We start from the raw sequence: 18,681 nt of genomic DNA, 5'->3' as shown, positions 1-18,681 counted from the left end.
TGGCACTTTATTTTAATTTCTGCGGCGCCGCGGCTTGTTCTAAACTTTCTTTCTTCAGCTTTTACGTTCAGCTGGCCAGCGTAACTTGTGGTCAAGTCGAAATTACTTTGCCAAGCGGTTAGCCGATACCCTGTACACAAACAAGCAAAGGTAGCATGCGCTGCACTGAGAATTTGTCGAATGAATCACAAAGATATTGAATCCATAATCCATATCTAGAGCAAGATGATCCACCCCTGCTCTTTCTCCCCTTTCCCTGTCATATCGAAAATCTTTTATTGTATCTATTGATATTACGGCATTACAAACTACGGCGTCTTTATTACGATGTCCCACTCAGGCTTACTACAAATTCAACTTTACACAATTTGGTCCATTCTGGGCATAATACAAAAACAGATGAGACTTTTCTTTCTTACAGTTACTTGGTTGGGATGCGCATATCCTTGAGGGCATTAACAGCCTGCTGGTACAGCTCCAATCCGTTGAGATGCGGGTTAACTTCTAGATACTTCTTGAGCTTCTTCTGTTGCTTTTTCAAACACCACGTACTCTCGGCCCATAGCAGTTGGTACTCCCGTATGAGCTTCAGGTGCTCGATTTTGCGGTCATCAGGTGCCGACTTGTTGATCGATTTGACGAGCCGCTGCTTCTCGGATCTGATCTGGTGCACGTGGAACTCCTGCCGACTTAGCATGAACAGCATTGTGTGGACAAGCTCCTTCAAACTACGTTGCCTCTGGTCCCCCATCCTCCTCTGATTAGTTTTCTGTTTTATTATTCTTGAAATTAAGTGTTGTGCAAAATACGTATATAAAAAATCTGTTACATGACTAACAAAACAACAAAAGAGCCGCACACGTGGCTTGCTGAGATTGCTGAAGGTATTCGGATTTGACGTGGGGCATATCATTTTTTTTGAGTGCTGCACAGTCTGCTAAGGGCAGATGCAAATTGTGGTATCAATTCATTATAAAGCTAGCTCAGCTCAACAGCAATTTGAGTTATTGAAGTCAGAAATAAGCCTACAATAATTGCAGCAGTTGAAGCCAAAGGATTCCTCAGTGCTTTCATTTAATTTAGTTTTTGTTATATAAATAAATAATCGATTGCAGTTAGCTTTGATTTCAGAATATATTTTCTTATTTATTTTATATATAGATTTAAAAATAGTTATTGTCCTGTTTATCAATGTGAAGTGTTTTAATTTTTTATATTTATTCAAAGATATCCCTTTGCTAATTTATTAACGACAGTTTCGCCGTCTTGCCACAGAAAACCGCAAAGCGCGCAAACTTGGCTTTAGTTTCAGTAAATAAATACAAGAGGCAAACGCAATGACCGCTAAACACACAAACACTCACATTAATATAAATATATATTTACAAGTGTGTGTGGGCGTGTGTGTGTATTAAATGGGTCAAGCAGAACTAACGCTGAAATTCATTTCCGTTTTACTCATACATTAAAGAGAAGAAGAGAGAGAGAGAGAGAGAGAGTACAAAGGAGAGAGAGAATAAAAAAAAGTTTAACTAATGATAATTCAATTAAATTGGCAGTTAATAAATATAATTAGCCATCAATAGGGCAACTTATCTCATTGAGTGTTAGTTGAGAGTCTTCACTGTGCAGCGTAGAAAAGCAGAATTTTAATTGGCTCACTTTACTGGCTAAAGACTCTAATTAAAGGCGAGCCGAGCTGCTTCAGTGCTCCACTCGAGCCGCACATATTTTGCCATTAATCATCATCTTATTTATCTTTTGAATTTGGCCTGGCATTAATTTCAATGAGTATAGCCAAAACATGCTCATGCCGATGGCCTACGCCATGGACTTGCCTCAGATAATAATTTTGTGTCAATTAATTACAATTACCCTGCAGCAGGCCGGCAATTGTGCGACTTTGTCAATTGAACAGACACAGCACGCATATAGGTGAAACGCCGTGCAGCTGCCCGAGGCAAGCAGACAATGGTAATTTAATGTGTGCGTGTCTCTCTGTGTGTGTGTGTGTGTGTAGATGCACTTGTGCGTGTTGCCGTAGCTGCAACAAAAGACTAAAATATTTGTCAAGGATATTTGTGCAGAGTGTGGACAAAGTGTATCCACAAAATTGTGGAAAGTTTAAATTTAATCAACTTGCTTGCCCTGGTACCCCGTGGCGTATGCGTTATAAATGCGTCTGTAGACATAAATTTAATATCACCTCAAAACAGGCAGCAGGCATTCGAGACTCAGCTGAGTCAACAGACAAACAAAAGTGACAACAAAACATGTCTCAAGCATTCTGCAGAGCAGAGCAGAGAGTGCGAGAGAGAGAGAGAAAGACAGAGACAGAGAGAGAGAGGGGGAGAGGAAATTGGTCAGTTTATAGCAAGCAACTGGACTGCAGGGGAAAATTCTCAAGTATTTAGTTAACTAACTGGCCTTAAATTTCTGAAAGTGTCTTTTGGCTCCGCTCCTTTCAAATATCTGCTTGACACAAACACAATCCGCTGTGAGCTGCTTTTCGATTACAAATACTTCAGATGAAATTCATTTTCAGCTTAAATATGCCATGCAAACACACTTATGCATACAAATACGTAAGCCGTCTATAGACGGCTCAGATTAGACGCGTCTTGGGCACACAGCAGCATAAGAGCTTACAGCGCAGCTTAAAACGCGTCTCGAGGCAGCAGACAAATGTGTTGCCTACTTATCGGCGCACAAATGATTTATATGTCTCCTCGATGATGGCAGCAGGTAATTTAAATAAAATCTAATTCGGTTCTCAGCAAATTTTTAAAATTAAAGTAAGCACATGTATATTACACATATTATTACAGAATAATTAATGGAATTAATCAACTCTGATTCTTACCTTCAGGGCTTAGATATCAGAGTGTGATTTATCTCTATTTAATGTCGATCTGTGCTCATCTGAAATTTCGCCAGCTGCTGCTGCTGCTGCTGAATCATCCGTATTTACATAGCTACTAATTTGTGTGGCATGAATGAAAGCCAAACCACAGCTGAGCCACCCAACCACCGACTTGCGGCTGCTAACGCAACGCCGCCTGCCTAGCAACTGCAAATGACTGATGCATGTGTGTGTGTGTGTGCGTGTGTGTGCGTTTGTGTGATGTGTGTAAAGATGAAAACATGGGATAGCATAAGAAAAAAGCGCAGCAAAGCGTTAAACCGTTGGCGGTTGCGTTAAGCAACAGCTGCTGGCGACACCTTGCAAGTGTTGTAAAGTGTCGGACGGAAGGAGAAGGAGAAAGAAGCGTCACAAGGCTGACGTTGCTAATGCCACAATATGCGAGTGCAACCGCTGTCTATGTATGTGTGCGAGAGAGTGAGTGTGAGCTGCCGTATGTGTACACACACACACACACACACACACACACACACACACACACACACACACAAATGCATTGTGGTTAAGCAATTTGCGCCAAACGAAATGAAAGTTCTAAGCGCATTGGCCGTCACATGTATCAGCACACACACACGCACACACAGACACACACACACACACACATACATGCAAAGTCTAAGTTACCCAAAAGGAAGTGTAAGAAATCTTTTAAGAGCAAAACATTATAAGATTAAATATGAATTAAATAAATACATATACATATATATATATATATATATATATATATATATATATATTGATGAAATTATTGAATAAACTTTTTATTTAATTATTAATTTATGAATTTAGTGTAATGTTAATGTACGTAAATCTACACTAAAATAATATTTAAATTACTTATAAGCAAGTCAATTAAAGTAACTTAAAAAAAAAAAAATATTAATAATAAAAAATAAAATAATAATAATACATAATAAAATTAAATTCAATTTTAAATTGATTTCTTTCAAATTATTATTTAAAAAAAAAATTTTTTTAAACTAAAAATATTAAGTTAAAATAAAATCTCCATTAAATTTCTCGAAAGTAAAATTATAATTAGTATAAAATCTACTAAAAAATTAAAAAATACAGTTTATAAAAAAGAAAAACAATAGAAAATAAACTTTATAAATATGTTCACAATTTTTCATTAATATATATGATAAATAGTAATTTACAGTTGATTTAAATTAATTACATATGCATCGGTTCTTGCTTTAAATTTCGTTATTCTCATATAAACTACAATCGCAATCAAAACTTACAATGTAAACCTGCAGCTGTCGGCTGTGCGTTTGGCATGCCATCGAGTCCGCTTGGGTGCTATCGGTTTGTGTGCACCAGGTGCGATATGGCAAAGCTGTCATACAACTGCTTGTCTGTCTGTGTCTCTGTATATGTGCGTGTGTGTGTGTGTATGTGCTGCTGTTGGTTGGTTTTTTGTAGCTGCTGTTTTGCGGCTTGCGCTAAATTTCATAATTTTTGCTGCTCTGACTGCTCCTGCAGCTCCTGCTGCTCCTGCTGCTCCTTCTCTCGTAGCTGCTCCTGAATGTCTCTCAGTCACGTGTCATTCATATCATATCGCACAATAAACAAGACCGAGCGGCAATGACCGACCAGTCCATGTCGGCGCCCTGCTACCAGCCGCTGTCCTGTCCTGTCCTGTCCGGATCCTGCCGCAGCTCCTTCGCTCCTGCGCCTGCCGCCGCTGCTTGTTGGCATGGTGCATCGTTTGTTACTGTGCTCGCCTTATTTCGATTTATTTTTATGTGCACTTCCTTGTGCACTTTGCATTGGTTTCTTTTTTGTTTTTATTTTTTACCCACTTTTTTTCTGGTTTTTTTTTTTTAGCTCAACCCCCGGACTTGTTAACTGAAAATATTTTCTCATGCGTAAAATGCATGACAAGCGATGCAGACAGAGACGTTGACGCATTGAAATCCCAGCTGGGTGGTTTGCTCGGTGCTTAGCTAGCCAGCTTGGCTGCCAAATTGTCTGGCTTTACCGAGTGGGCGTCAGCCGGGAAGAGGCGCGGCTGGAGCGTGAGGCGTGTGCTCTGTCAGGTGTGTTTAGCGCGCAGGTGCATCGATTTGTTATACGCGTGAACTTGATGAAGTGTCGGGCAATCGGGCAAATATTTCATACGGGGTTGCAAATAAAGGCGAACGAGTTCAAAGCGTTCGCTCTGGGGCGGGCACTACGTGCTGCGCTATGCTCCCAGATGGCTGAATAAATTGTGAATCAGCCAGAAACAGTCAGCAGGTCCAAATAACAAACAACGAAATAAATGGTATACGTAATTTGAGTCAGCATTTGATGCTTCAAGCTTTGATCGTGTCGTAAGCAAAGTTTTTATTGTAAAGTGCTACATTAATGAAGCGAAAGGCAGATCCTAATTCTATCATAGCTCCTACTACAGTTTCTTCTGGACTTTAAAGTATTCCAAAGTCTAATCAGAGAAAAAGATAATTCTTTAATCGAGCTCTTCTATAAAGCTGCTTGAATGGCTTGCATTATCTGAAATGGGGATTGTATTAAACTCTGCTGATATTATACATATTATTTAATCTTAACTCTCTATTTGACATCTTATTGAATTACCTTTCCCACTCCCACAATCCGTATGACTTATTCCTTCCGCACTTTCATTGGAAATTAAATTTTGGAATTTTTTAAGCCTTTAAGCATTGGAAATTGTCTTGGACATCGTCTGTATATATGTACATATATATTTATTTTGCATTTAATTAAGCAGCCAACAGCAGCTCAAGTGAAGTGAGGCAAAGCCTTTGCTGGAGCTCCGTTTCCACCGTAATTGATCGGAAATGAATACAAAACCGAACTTAAATAAAAACATTTAATTAAATATGCAATGTGAATTAGCCTATAAAAGGCAGGGAGAAAACAAAACGGAAAATCAACAGCCAATTGCCAGCACAATATCAATGGATAAAATATGCAACAACAACAAACGCACACAATTGAAACTTTGCTCGGAATATTTAAACAATGCTGAAAAAGCGGAATACGGAATAATACAAAAAAAAAAAAAAAAAAAAAAAAATAAGAGCAAAAAGTTGAGTCGGACTGATATAAACAATTATTAAAAGCAACCCAGAGCCCGTGCCGGCAGAGGGGGCCAGACGGGAGCAGCTCTGCTGTGAACCCAAGCAATATACATAACAATGGAGCATCGGCTGGTGCTGATTGTGGGCAGCGGCACGGCTCCATGGCTCCACACGAGTCCCCTTTGGCCAAATAATTAAGCCTGCCATTCATTAACCAAACTTGGACCGGGGCGTTACAACACAACAACTGCGCAAAGTTGCGGCCACTTTTGTTGCATAGTGTAATGCAAAACAAAAGTTTTTTATCGAGGTGTGCGTGAGAGTTTCTACATATATATGCATATATACGTGAGTGTGTGTGGTAAAGGCGTCTCTGTGTGTGTGTGAAATCAGCAAATCAGGCAAAATAGCACAATCGACAGCACAGGCACTCTGTGTGTGTGTGAGTGTGAGTGTGTTTGTGTGTGTGTGGGTATGCATCGCATACTTCTAGTCAGCCACCCATTGACCGAGTCGAATTAATTGTAGCCATCGGCCCGTTTGGCAGCTTTTGGCCAAGTCGAAGGCAAATTGCAAGCTGGCTCCCAACTTGCTCTCGCAATTGCTGCCTAAATAAAACAAAAATATGTGCACTATATATATGCATATGTATATGTATATGAATGTATGTGTTTGAATGTGCATGAGGCGTTTGGCACATTCACAAATTTATAAAACTCTCCCAAGACTGATTAGAGCTGGCTGGAAAGGGCGTTAATTATCAAAATGAATACACATGTACATACATATATAATGTGTGTGTGTGTGTGTGTGTGTGCGCTGTGTCTATGTAGTACAAATACTTTTCAAGGACGCATGTGTAAACATAAAAAAAGGCCGAGATGCTTCGAGCTTAAATGGCTTTTATGTTTCTTATATGAGGCAGAATGAATATAGATACAAAAGAATATTATTCTAATATAACTTAAGAGGTTTGACCTTGCGTAAATTTTATTATTTGTCATCAAATTGAATTATATTCATTTTATAATTTATTATTGATCAGATTTCCTATAAGGCTGAAACCAGTTAGGAGCGTGGCTAGCAGCAATCGCTTATGTCTACTTCAGTTTAGTTCGAGCTATGGCTGTCCGGGGCTTGACATAATACCCTGTAATTTGTTTGGGAGTGACGCCTCCAACATTTTACAGTAACGTTACTCGAAGACATCCCTTAAGGACCTTTAACAGTTTTACAGCGACAAGCGAGAAGCTAAACTACAACCGCGTCTTGGGGACTTGAAACATCAGAGAACTAATATATTTTCCATATTTTTGCGTTCGCATTTTGACCTTGAATGAGTGTGCTGTAGACATTTTTGTCTTCTCATATGTCCAATATGTGTTTGACATACGCTTCAATGTGATTTTCTCAGGAGACGCTCAATGCCATCGCGAATTTAATACATATTAGATAATCAAAAGCTCAACTCAGCTCGAGGTGCTTGAGCTCACGAGCAATCGCCAATTGTGCTTATCCAGTCAAATATAATGCAATTACACTATTTCGTTTGAGTTCCGCTGCTTCTGGCTGTTTCTTGTGTTAATTTAAATGATTTGGTGCGCTTCTGAACAATTCTCAGAACTGTCATTCGACATATAAATGTGCAGATGGCTGCCAGTCCGACATCACAAGTTTCTCACAGTTCGAGTGCCCAACAGGAGCTCGAAAGTCAGATTTAATGACATTAGCTATCGATTTGTGTAACAATAGAGTATTCGAGCAGGGAGTTAAGTTGAGCTGTATTGAGTCCTCATTTCTATTATTACTAAGCAAGAGATAACTAAGGCCAAAAACATAGTTGGTGTTGTCTTTTTTTTTTATTTTATTATTTCTCTTTACAACAAAAATTGCGCAATTTGGCAGCACATTCATGCATTGCCCACAGCAATAGCCAGAGATAGAGATAGTCAGCGAAAGAGAGAGAGAGAGGGAGAAGTGCAGAGAAAGAGTAAAATTCTTGTGTAAATGCAACACTTGACGGTACTCTAAGTAGCCGCTGGAGAGTTGACCAGGACAAGTTTTGAAATTTTCAAAGGCTTCACGAACAAAACGTTGAATATGCAATGGCCAGAGCAAGGCAAAGGCGAAGGCAGAGGCAGAGGCAGAGGCAGAGGCAGAGGCAGAGGCAGAGGGAATGGCAAGGGAAAAGGGAGAGGCAAAGGCAAAGGCCAGCTGGACCAATGGGCACGCACTGTGGAAAGGCGGTCAAGAGTTTATCAGGAGCCGAAGGACAAGCAAGAGCTTGACATTTTGCTTAGCTCCCAAATGAGCAACAAATAGTGGGCAAGTGGCACAGTGGAGACTCGTGTAGGTGGCTGCCTAGATAAGCAAATGCGCGTTGCAAAATGTTCAATCATCCAAGAGAGTCGCCCGAGCGGCAGTTATTAATGCCACGTTATCAGCAGCGCGTCTCCAACTGCTGGCCATTACTCGCATCGCCCGCTTCCCATCTCGCTTTGCTTATAAATTTCAATGTCCTGTGGCAACAAAAACAACCGCTGCGCCAGCTGCAGCCCTCTGCCCCACAAAAAGCCAAAAAATTAGCATAATTTCAGTCGCTGCGGCGAGCACTTGCAACACTTGCGGCCACAGATAAGGCGCAAAATGAACGCGACTCGGTGTGTGTGTGTATGTTGCATCTCTTCTTGTTTCTCCACATGTGCGTGTGTGTGTGTGTGCGTGTGCGTGTGTCGCTCACTTGTTATTTCGGCTGCATCGTGTTAAACTTGCGTCATATGTGTGCCACTGGTTGCCGCATGTGAATTTTTGGGCTTGGCCATGAAGTTGTTTGGGCTGCTTGTGCCATGCTACACACACACACACATACACACAGTTGCAAACACTGGCTCACTAACACTAACGCGCTAGCGTTGGCATACAATTTGCATAAATGTATAACGGCGATGCGATGCATGCGTCCCCGAGTTCCAGAACCATGGATCTTTTGGGGCAAGCAGAAATTAAGCAAAATGTGATTGGTTCGCTGATATGCTGAGAAGGATTCAAAGAAACTGGAAGAGAGAGTGAGAGAGAGAGAGAGAGAAAGAGAGAGAGAGTGAAAGTAAGGGCAGAGAGGTTGAGATAAGGCAATAGAATCATGTAGATTCCAAAGGGAGATATAGAGAGATAAACTACGAGACGATGAGACAGAGAGAGAGAGAGAGAGAGAGAGAGAGAGAGAGAGAGAGATCAAAAGGAAAAAGGATGAGGGTTGAAAGGCGAGAGACGGCAAGAGAAAGAAGCAAACGTAGTTCGAAAGAGAGAGATAAGAAGAGAGAGGGTGATAGAGAAATAGGAAATGTGTATGTGTGCATGATTAAGAGAGAGAGAGAGAGAGATAGATAGAAGGAAAGTGAGTGTGATATATAGACAATGCGAAAATATGAGAGCGAGAGAGAGATAGAGATAGAGACAAGTATACATATGTATATGTATATTCATGATAAGCATAAAGAGGTAAGCCTATACGTGTCAGTCTCTCTATATGTCTACCTATCCAAAGCAAAGGATGAAGAAGAGCTACAGATCATTCAAGTTGTCTGCATTAATGCAGCACAATTCATTTGGTATTTGTATTTGAGTAAAACGAAGCGAGAATGCTTGCAGCAGCAGAGCGTGCTCCCATTGGTCAGTAAAGGTCGCCTGCAACTACCTCTACCTACATAGAGAATTCCTTGAGGAAATACACAAATAAGTCCTATTGCTACTGTCATCGACGTGTTCACATATACAGACAGATATAACTAAATCGGCTCATCGCCCTGATCAAGAATATAATTACTTCATGTGGCATTCCTTCTGCCTGTTACATACAATTAACAAAACCATTATACCCTGATTTCCCGTTTTAGATGGGTTCAGGGAATACAAATTAAAAGTTCGTAAATTAAATAAATATACGAAAACGGGTCTAAGACCTAGCAGCCCGGTGCTGTCTTTTCATTAGACTTTCGAACATTTCAATGAATTAAAAACAAATATTTCCGGTACAGTAGAAATTTCAGCACCAGAACTACCATGTCCCGAACAGAAGCGACAATTGGTAATCCACTGGGATACCAATCACGCGCAACTGACCAGCTGCCGAGCGCCTTCATGGCCACGATGATGCTGGCGACGACGCCACAGGCCATGCAGGACCTGTTGGCCCCCAGGATGACGACGGGCAGTATTCGGGAGTACAGCCAGGTTGGGGACGGTGTGCAGCTGAGGCAGCATCCGCTCCTGCTGCTGCCGCTCGGGATCGGGCGTGTCCAGCAGCGCCCGCAAATGGTGCGCAAGGTGTCCGTGGTGGGCAGCCACGTGTTGCGGTATCTGAGCCGCTCAAGCAACGCGTGGCCGCGGCGCCCTCAGTTCCGCAGCATCGTGCGCGCGCGAATGTCGCGCATCCATGAAAACAATAATCACAGGAACGCCTCTACCTTCGATCGGGTCGACGAGCACGTCGACTTGGCGAGGGACAGCGTACAGCCCCCAACAGAGTCTGGCCTAGGATTGTTGCGCATTCAGCCAGAGTCGTATGCAATGCGCCACATGCTGGCGTCCAGCTCTGACGACGACTCCTTCTTGGGGCGATTGAACTGGAAGGTGTATCTGGGCATGCTCTGCATCATGGCGATGCAGGCTCTGCTGAAACTAGCATTCCAGCATATATTCAAGAGCTGACCTCGAGCCTGTCAATGAATACGCCAGTTTGCCCCATGCATAGGACTTGCAAGCGTTGCAATGGCAGTTTACTGTTAGCTGTCAAATTTATGATCGAGCTGTAAAATTAGTTTAAACCAAACATTAATTACCAAAATCTAAACAAAATATCAATAAACCCGACCTACAGACCTCCCCTATTTAAGAAAAAACGTATAAAAGTGTATATATGTATATGAATTCAATAAGGTACAGAGTATTTTTTAGCACACATATGAAGCATTTGAAGACGAAGATCCAACTCTAAAGCATGGACCATAAACAGGACAGATTTATTGCTAGCGAATCTCAATAAAGGCAACAACTTTTAAAGTTTAAATATTGAAATACTATCTGTACTGTTAAGGTATCAGTAGTATCATCTGTAACTCCCCACGTTATATTAAGCTTCGCCAAAAGTGCTGACCAGCTGTGTGAGCCACACTGTGTATTCTTTACGAGCCCTTTGACTCCCCCTATCAGCTAGCTGTCGGCTCACTTTCATCCAATTAACTTTCTGGCTTGCGCAGATGCGCATATTCATATTACTTATTCATATCGATGTATATGGCGCTTATTAAACGCTTCGGCTTGTCGGCGTCGAGTCAAGTTCAGTAAGCAAGGGGGAGGAGGAGCGGGGAGGGGGGAGGCATGCGAGCAGAAACAATTCATTTGCCTGCCACTCAGATTCTCAGCTGCTTATTCCCAAAGCTGCGTCATCCTGTTGTGCATGTGTGTGAGTGCGTGTGTGTGTGCGTGTGTATGAGTGTGTGAGTATAGGTGGCACACGCTTGCTTCATAATTCAAAGTGGCAACACTTTTGCCAGCAACTGAAAACTCAGCTCGACACACACCGCGCCGCCTCCCCGCCACCCCGCCGCCCCGCCGGAGAAAATGAATGATGGAAATCATCTCCCCAGGCACTTGGCCCCGACAATCTAATACGTGATATACAAAACAGACACCACTGCGATCCGAAATGAATTGAAATGTCAGCAGGCAGTCGGCAGACCGGGCGGAAGGATGAAAAGCTGAAGGACTAAGAGCAGCTTCTCTATTTTCTTTTTTTTTTCTCTTTATTTTTGTTCGTTTGCCGCTGCTGCACTTGCAGCAGTCATTAATAATTGCATGCGCCACATGGGGCGTATGAGCAACTTGGCTGGCAATTTACTTTGATCAACTCAATTGCTGACATCAACATTGTGCCACGCCCTGTGCACATTTATATTTCGTGGGCGGCACTTGACACTAATTAAAATTTCAATGCCAAACCATTCTTCCGACTCTTACCACAATTGCATGCATCTGGCTGAAACTCAAATTGAGCATTACCTGGCTCTGCCCCGTCGAACATGGCGCCCACCAGCATTTGCTACAATTTCCCAATAAGCCTCGCATGAAGAAGGCAGAAACGTGAATCTCACAGATGAAACGAACAAATATATTTAATATAAATTCATATTTATTTTTTCAATGGCTAATCGAGCAACGTCTTGATGCTGTGTCTGAATTTATTCCAGTATTTTTATTTTTATTGTGGCAGGAACCACCCAACGATCCACAAGGCCAGCCGTAGCCCAGGCTCATATCGTGCAAGTGCTCTATCACTTAAGTACATTCTAAATTTATTTTTATTTAAATTTAAATGTAAATACAAACCCTTTTGAACCGGGCCAATGAACATACTGTAGCTGGAAATTTGCCAAAAAAAAAAAAAAAAAAAAAAAAAGAAAATGAAATAAAAATAAATAGACGTTCCTTCGGCCGCTGTTGCCGGCTAAAGTCAAACTGTAAAATTTTTAAGCATGTCGAAGGAAAATGCGATTAATTTTCCTTAAATGGCTTGATAAAAAAATCTTTTTTGTTCTTAACATTTGTATCTACTTACAATGATTATATATCGTTTATTTTTAATCATACATAAAATAAATATATAAAAAATATAGAAAATATTTCAATATTTCAGTTGGCCTATACATTTGTAGCTATTTTCAAATGTATATAAAATTAGTAGATGTAATGAAAAGCTCTAAAATATTCGTTTTTCAAAACAACAACATTTTTTATTTGATCTTATGCAAAAATATCTTATCTTAAAAAATATCTATATCCGCATTCCTGTTTTATTTTTTTAGGGATCTGCAGCAATAAACTCCATTCCTTAGCTCACAGGTATTACAACTTCGGTTTCTCAAATGTTGGTCGATTTTCAGCCTCACTTCTTATTAAACAACGGATGGTGAATGTATTTTATATGTTTCTGCACATCAGTTGACATCGATCCTTGTGTAGTCCTAGTCCCCCTCATTCAATGTTAGCAGCCGCCGCAGCACCCACCGCAACAGCTTCCACAACAACTGCCGCAGCAACCGCTGCAGCAGCAGGGACCGCTCAACGACCCGCAAGGCCAGCCACAGCCTAGGATCATGTTGTGCAGATGTTCTACAAAGGAAAAAAAATTTTAATTTGTAGATACGGAAATATCTATTCAAATATTTATTTATTTTCCTAATATTTTTGTTTTTTACCTTTTTGGACTGGACCGATGAACATTTTGGCAGAATTAAATTTGATGGAAATTTAGATGTTGAACTTTTGAATAGTTGTGTGAGACTGAAGCTATATAGCACGGAGCGAGCTCAGGTACTAAAATTGATGACAGATTTCTCAATGCTAACTTTATCACACAACCTTTAGCTCAATTTGAAAATATAACTAGATTGACCAATAAAGAGACTAACAGAAATTTACGTAGAGCAAATACTCAACAGCAAATAGGATATGGATGAGTGCTGTTGGCGAAAAAGATATTGGCAGTGCTTAGCTAGAGCATTCAAAAGGGTTAGGCTTGGAAGGCCAATGCCGAATATCCCATGATTCCCATGTGGATTTTTTAGTCAATAGGCAAACTAATGATCAGGCAGTGCATCATAGGCGCATAACTATCTCAGCCAAAACTAATACTAGCCTCCACTATGAAATATGTTATATTCGAATTTGGAAGAAGCGGAAGAAGATAATACATTACTCAATTTCCACGCACCAGAAGGGAGAGCCTTGATCGCTCATATATACAGTAGTTTGCTCATAACGACTCCACTTATAGCGTTGGACAAACGTATATGAGTAAACTTATATATGTAAATATATTCTGGGTACACCGAAGGTTCCTTTCCTTAGTAAAACTGGTCTATTTATGTAATGCATTAACACAATATTCTATTGTAAATCCCCATTGTCAACAAGATACAAAAACAGCGGAACTCGGCCCCAACTATCGCCAGCTACATCTGCTTTCAGCCTACTCCAGCTGCATCTTACTGCTGCCGGCCAGCAAGTTTTTTTGTACATGGTTCATAGAGTAGACCCCATAAAAAAGACTACCGTAAAAGTACGAAAATTATACGAAAAGCCTCACACTTTATTTATTATACTATGTACATAACATTGCCCATGCCAGAAGATGTTGAATGTGGTTTGTTTCCCGATGAGATTGTACTGGCAAAACGGCAGCCCATTGGTCCCCGTCCAAAACTGATTTGATGAAACTCAGCCCCGATCATCAGCAGCAGCCGCCGCAGCCTCCCCCACAGCAGCCTCCGCAGCAGCTGCCGCAGCATCCGCTACAACAACATGGCCCACTTAGAGATCCACAAGGCCAACCACAACCCAGGATCATCTGGTGCAGATGCTCTATAAAATAAACGATATGTATATATATTTATACTTGCATATTAATAAAAAAAAAATTAAGAAATAAAATGAAAAAAAATATTTATATTTCAGATTTAAAATTCTTACTAATTTTTTTTATTATTATTTTTGTTTAAATACCTTTTTGAACTGGGCCAATGAACATTTTGAATATTTAAGTTTTAAAAATTTGGGTGTTACACTTTTGAGGTAAGGCGGAAGACTGAATCTATAGAAGGCAGAAAGATCTTAGGTACGAACATTTTTGATTGATTTTTCAAAACTAATGCGATTACAAAAAGTAAACAAGTCGAGTTTAAAAATTGTAAGCTGGGCGTTATAAGAGAATATCTGATGATTCTGATTTATATTGTATTCATCCATTATCAAAACCTAAGCTAGTAATTAGCTAATTTTTATGATTCCACTAGAACCTTAATCTATCTATTTATTAATTGTTACCAAGAGTTAATTCTAAATAACAATTTTTGTTAAGCCAGAGCGACAAAGGCCTTCGGGCATAATCTATGGTATTAAATACGTGTGTCGGGTCTTTGTTATCATGTTTGTAGTTAACTATTTCATTATCGGATGGAATAGTCGTCACTTTTCTATCAGCCCTTGCAGACATATTCTTCTTAACGCTGGAGCTGCGCGAATTCCGTGTACGTGTGTCCATATTTTCAAAAATGCAAGTCATCTGACCCGAGTCGTCTTCTGACCATCTGGCCATGCTCCACGTTGCCATCTCATAACACTACGTGACACAATCGGGAAGTTTAGTAATCCTGATTGCCACTCACACCCTATAACTATCGATATTACCAATCGATATCTACAGTCATTCTCCGACACGGCCATCCTGACAACAACACATCCTCGTGTTATTTTCCCTTCAATATTATACTCAGTAACCATGATTGTCACTCACAGCATATAACTATAGATATTACCAATCGATATCTACATTCAAATAATTCTCCGACACATACATATATTATAATTAATTTTGCACTATGCATAAATTCAAAAATTATTTTTACCGTTTTTATACCCTGAACTAATTGGAAATGGGAAACCAGAATATACCCTGATATTTTTTGTTATCACTGTCTAAAAGTCTCATGAAATAGTCGGTCCTCGAGAAAATTGGGTAATTAATTCGTTAGCCATGCGCAAGAGAAACGTTGAAGTATTGTAATTTCAGTTCCTCGAAAGGTCCTAAGAAATCTCTTAGTCGAGCAGCTTCGACTATAGCCTTTTTACTAGATATTAGGTATGCTCTTCGCTTAAAGAGATTCAAAAGTCGTGTCGCGTATCATCGATCACTTTCGTGAGATAATTTATTAAAAAGTGAAATTTCAACATGCATATTAATTTTCATCGTCAGCCTCGTAGCCCAACTCCTGCTTAGGACTCAGCACTGTGGGTGTTCCGGGCCACTCCTTAAAGAACTTTTTGCGCTTGACTGTTCGCTCGGTGTACAAATCGACACGTCGCTTGCGCTTCTTCTTCATAAGGCCTCGTCCAACCTCCTCGTAAGTCCAGTAGAGCTTCACCTCTAGCGGGTACAGTCGGGCATTTTCGATTTTCCGCTGCTCTACAAACAGCTCCGGCGCCGACTGTATGCTATCGGAACTATCGCTGGACTCGTCGCAATACACTGGAGTCGTATTCAAAATGCAAGAGGGATTCGAGCTATCCATGCGTTCCAGGGACTCGCGAGCTCCACGTTCAACCAGAGTCATTTTCGACATCTTTGCCAGACATTCTTCAAGGCTCATTTTAGTTATATATATTTAAAAATTTATATTATATTTATATTTTTGAGAGCATTTGCTGTTGAAAGAAACAAAATAAAAAATCAATGAGTCAATGAGTTGAGAAGTTTCTATCAACAGTTTTCAAATCGACCTTTGACAACAAATCCAAAATTCTGTCTAGGGCTTAAAATTTGTTAAATCTTCCCTTGAACTTCTCTTCGGCTTCAATTTTAAATGGATGTCCGTCTGGAGTCCGTTGCTTAACCTTCGAACAATGACAAAAAGCAATCAGCTCCATGCGGTCAGGCGTTGAGCTCTGCCCTGGGGCGTGGCTCTGGGTGAATAGTTCATGCAAACAAACAAACGCTTCTTTGTGTTCTTTCAATACGCTTGCGTTGCAATTTAAATAATGCACCAAATGAATTAAGGCACCCAGCCACATGCCTTCCACTGACGCAGCTGCCGGCGGGGCGTTATTTCTGGGGGCGTGGTCATGTGAGCAAACTAAGCTTAAATAAGTATTTAAGCCAAATGGAGTAAATCCCTCCGCAGCTGCCATAAAAAACGAATCATGTTAACAAAGAAATGAAATGAAGCGCGGACAAAAAATCCAACCAACTAGAGAGGGCGACTGACTAGAGCCTGAGCTCCCTGCAGTCGGGAGCGACCGACAACGTAATACTCGTTCATGGTTACATAATATATCTATACAGAGATACAGCAGAGATCTAGAAGGAAACTATGATTTATTAGTCGATTTACCTCGACTTATAATGGCTTAGATATATCTAAAAATAAAGTCTTGTTTTCTAATAGCGAAAGACTCGACTCTTATTTAATAAATAACTACCTTTATTTCCTAGAGCTCTCCGCGTTTATAGCACTTGAACGTTTATAACTAGTCGCTGCCAAAAGTAAGCGATTGCCACATGAGTGCGTGGCAGAAGTTTGGCCAAAGTTATAAGACCCTTAGCAAGTGTATTTGAAGAAGTATTAAACTCTCTTTAGCAATAGTTGTAAGAAGGATTTCATAGAAAAGTCAGCAGACAAAACGCTTAAGCAACTGCCTGATGGAGCACAAGGGTCGGGGGGGATGGAGACAAATGGGCAGACGTGTGTGAAAGGCAACATGCGAATAAATATATACATACAATGTATATGTATATATTTGTAATATTAGTTTATATGTATGTGATGTGTGTGTATGTGTGTGTCGTATGTGTCATTGATATATCGCTTGAGCACGAGTCGCTTGACTCGTCGATACAGGAAACACACGCAGACACTGAAGGCGGCAATAAAAGTGGTAATGATGCAGACGAGAGCGAGACAGGAAGGGAGTGTGAGAGAGAGAGTCAGCAAGAAAATGTATCAAATCGAAATGTTATCAAATGTGAAATGCCATGAAGCAAAAGAAATAAAAAAGAGAGAAGAGAATGTGGAGTAAATGTGAACCCAGATAGGATTGTCTCTGGCACTTGAATAAAATAATATGAAAACGGGAAAAAAAGGAACCACATTATATGTATTTGCAGCTCTTTGTTGCCACACATGCGATTATTGCAATTGGTATGCCACATTAAAATGTGGCAGACCCCAGGCAGATAGAGGAAGAGGACGGCTGCAGAGCTGTGCGACATGTGTAGCCAAATTATCGCGAGAGACAGCATCCGGCAGGTAAGTAAAACAAAATGTATTCGTATGCCATCTAATTAAATATATCCGCATGTAATTTTGCAGTTTAATTTGTGCAAAAAGAGGCAAAAAGTCAAACACAAACTCCGCGTGCAGTCGGAAGAGGGCTGCAGCCACAGTGGTGGCAAAAGTATGCTAACCGCTTAGAGCTTGAGGCGAGTTGTTGACTGTGACGGCATACTTTTGTGCAGCACTGCATACTGCACACGGCAGTCAGGGCACGTTAAGGGCACACACACACACACGCACACACAATCGCGTATGCACATTTCGAAAGCAGCTTCCGGCAAAATATTTCAGTTGAAAATTTTTAATGAGCTCGAAATTGTGTGCGAGGGAAAATGGAAATAGTACGCAACAGCAAATAAAATCAAATACATCCATGGAAAAAAGTCGAATGGATTTTAATTGCTAAATACTATATAAAATACGCTGGCCAATCAATAGGTACGTGCTTTGTTCCACGGACTGCCAGCTGTACGGAATAATTGTGCGATATAAATATATATATATATATATATATATATATATATGTCGTGTTTGGGTATATTTGCAAACAATGCAACAAGGTAGTTGCTGCATAAAAAACGTACATCAAGCGTATTATGAAGGATGCGAGGGCTTTAACAATACACTGCGAGAAAAATATTAACATTAATTGTTGATGAATCTTATATCCTAAATGTAATATAGAGAATGAAACATAGACAATCATTCAATATGGGTAAATGGGAGATGTGCTTTGTTCCACGGACTGCCAGCTGTACGGAATAATTGTGCGATATAAATATATATATGTAGGATTTTACATTTATTGAGTAAATTAAAAGTC

The 18,681-nt window shown here is 40.4% G+C and overlaps 1 protein-coding gene and 2 long non-coding RNA genes across 3 annotated transcripts; all 3 read right to left on the bottom strand.

Annotated features, from left to right (window-relative positions):
- Window positions 1-415: 415 nt before the first annotated feature.
- LOC149092340 (uncharacterized) lies at window positions 416-816 on the bottom strand. Its single transcript, XM_089265466.1, has one exon. The coding sequence runs from the start codon at window positions 749-751 to the stop codon at window positions 422-424; it is 330 nt and encodes a 109-aa protein (XP_089121592.1). The 5' UTR covers window positions 752-816; the 3' UTR covers window positions 416-421.
- An 11,919-nt stretch (window positions 817-12,735) lies between these two features.
- On the bottom strand, window positions 12,736-13,472 carry LOC108659460 (uncharacterized). Its single transcript, XR_001926126.2, has 2 exons — window positions 13,227-13,472; window positions 12,736-13,140 (listed from the first exon to the last, which is right to left on the bottom strand). It is a non-coding gene; the product is annotated as an uncharacterized LOC108659460 (long non-coding RNA).
- Window positions 13,473-14,098: 626 nt separating this feature from the next.
- On the bottom strand, window positions 14,099-14,721 carry LOC108659459 (uncharacterized). The gene is made up of 2 exons (XR_001926125.3): window positions 14,533-14,721; window positions 14,099-14,391 (listed from the first exon to the last, which is right to left on the bottom strand). It is a non-coding gene; the product is annotated as an uncharacterized LOC108659459 (long non-coding RNA).
- Between the last annotated feature and the right edge of the window lie 3,960 nt (window positions 14,722-18,681).

The sequence above is a fragment of the Drosophila navojoa genome, chromosome 2 (assembly GCF_054131105.1).
Source record: "Drosophila navojoa isolate 15081-1374.11 chromosome 2, UAZ_NAV_1.0, whole genome shotgun sequence".
Classification (NCBI taxonomy): Eukaryota; Metazoa; Arthropoda; class Insecta; order Diptera; family Drosophilidae; genus Drosophila; species Drosophila navojoa.
Note: the sequence above shows the minus strand (reverse complement) of the source record. Positions and strands in the feature narration are given on the sequence as shown.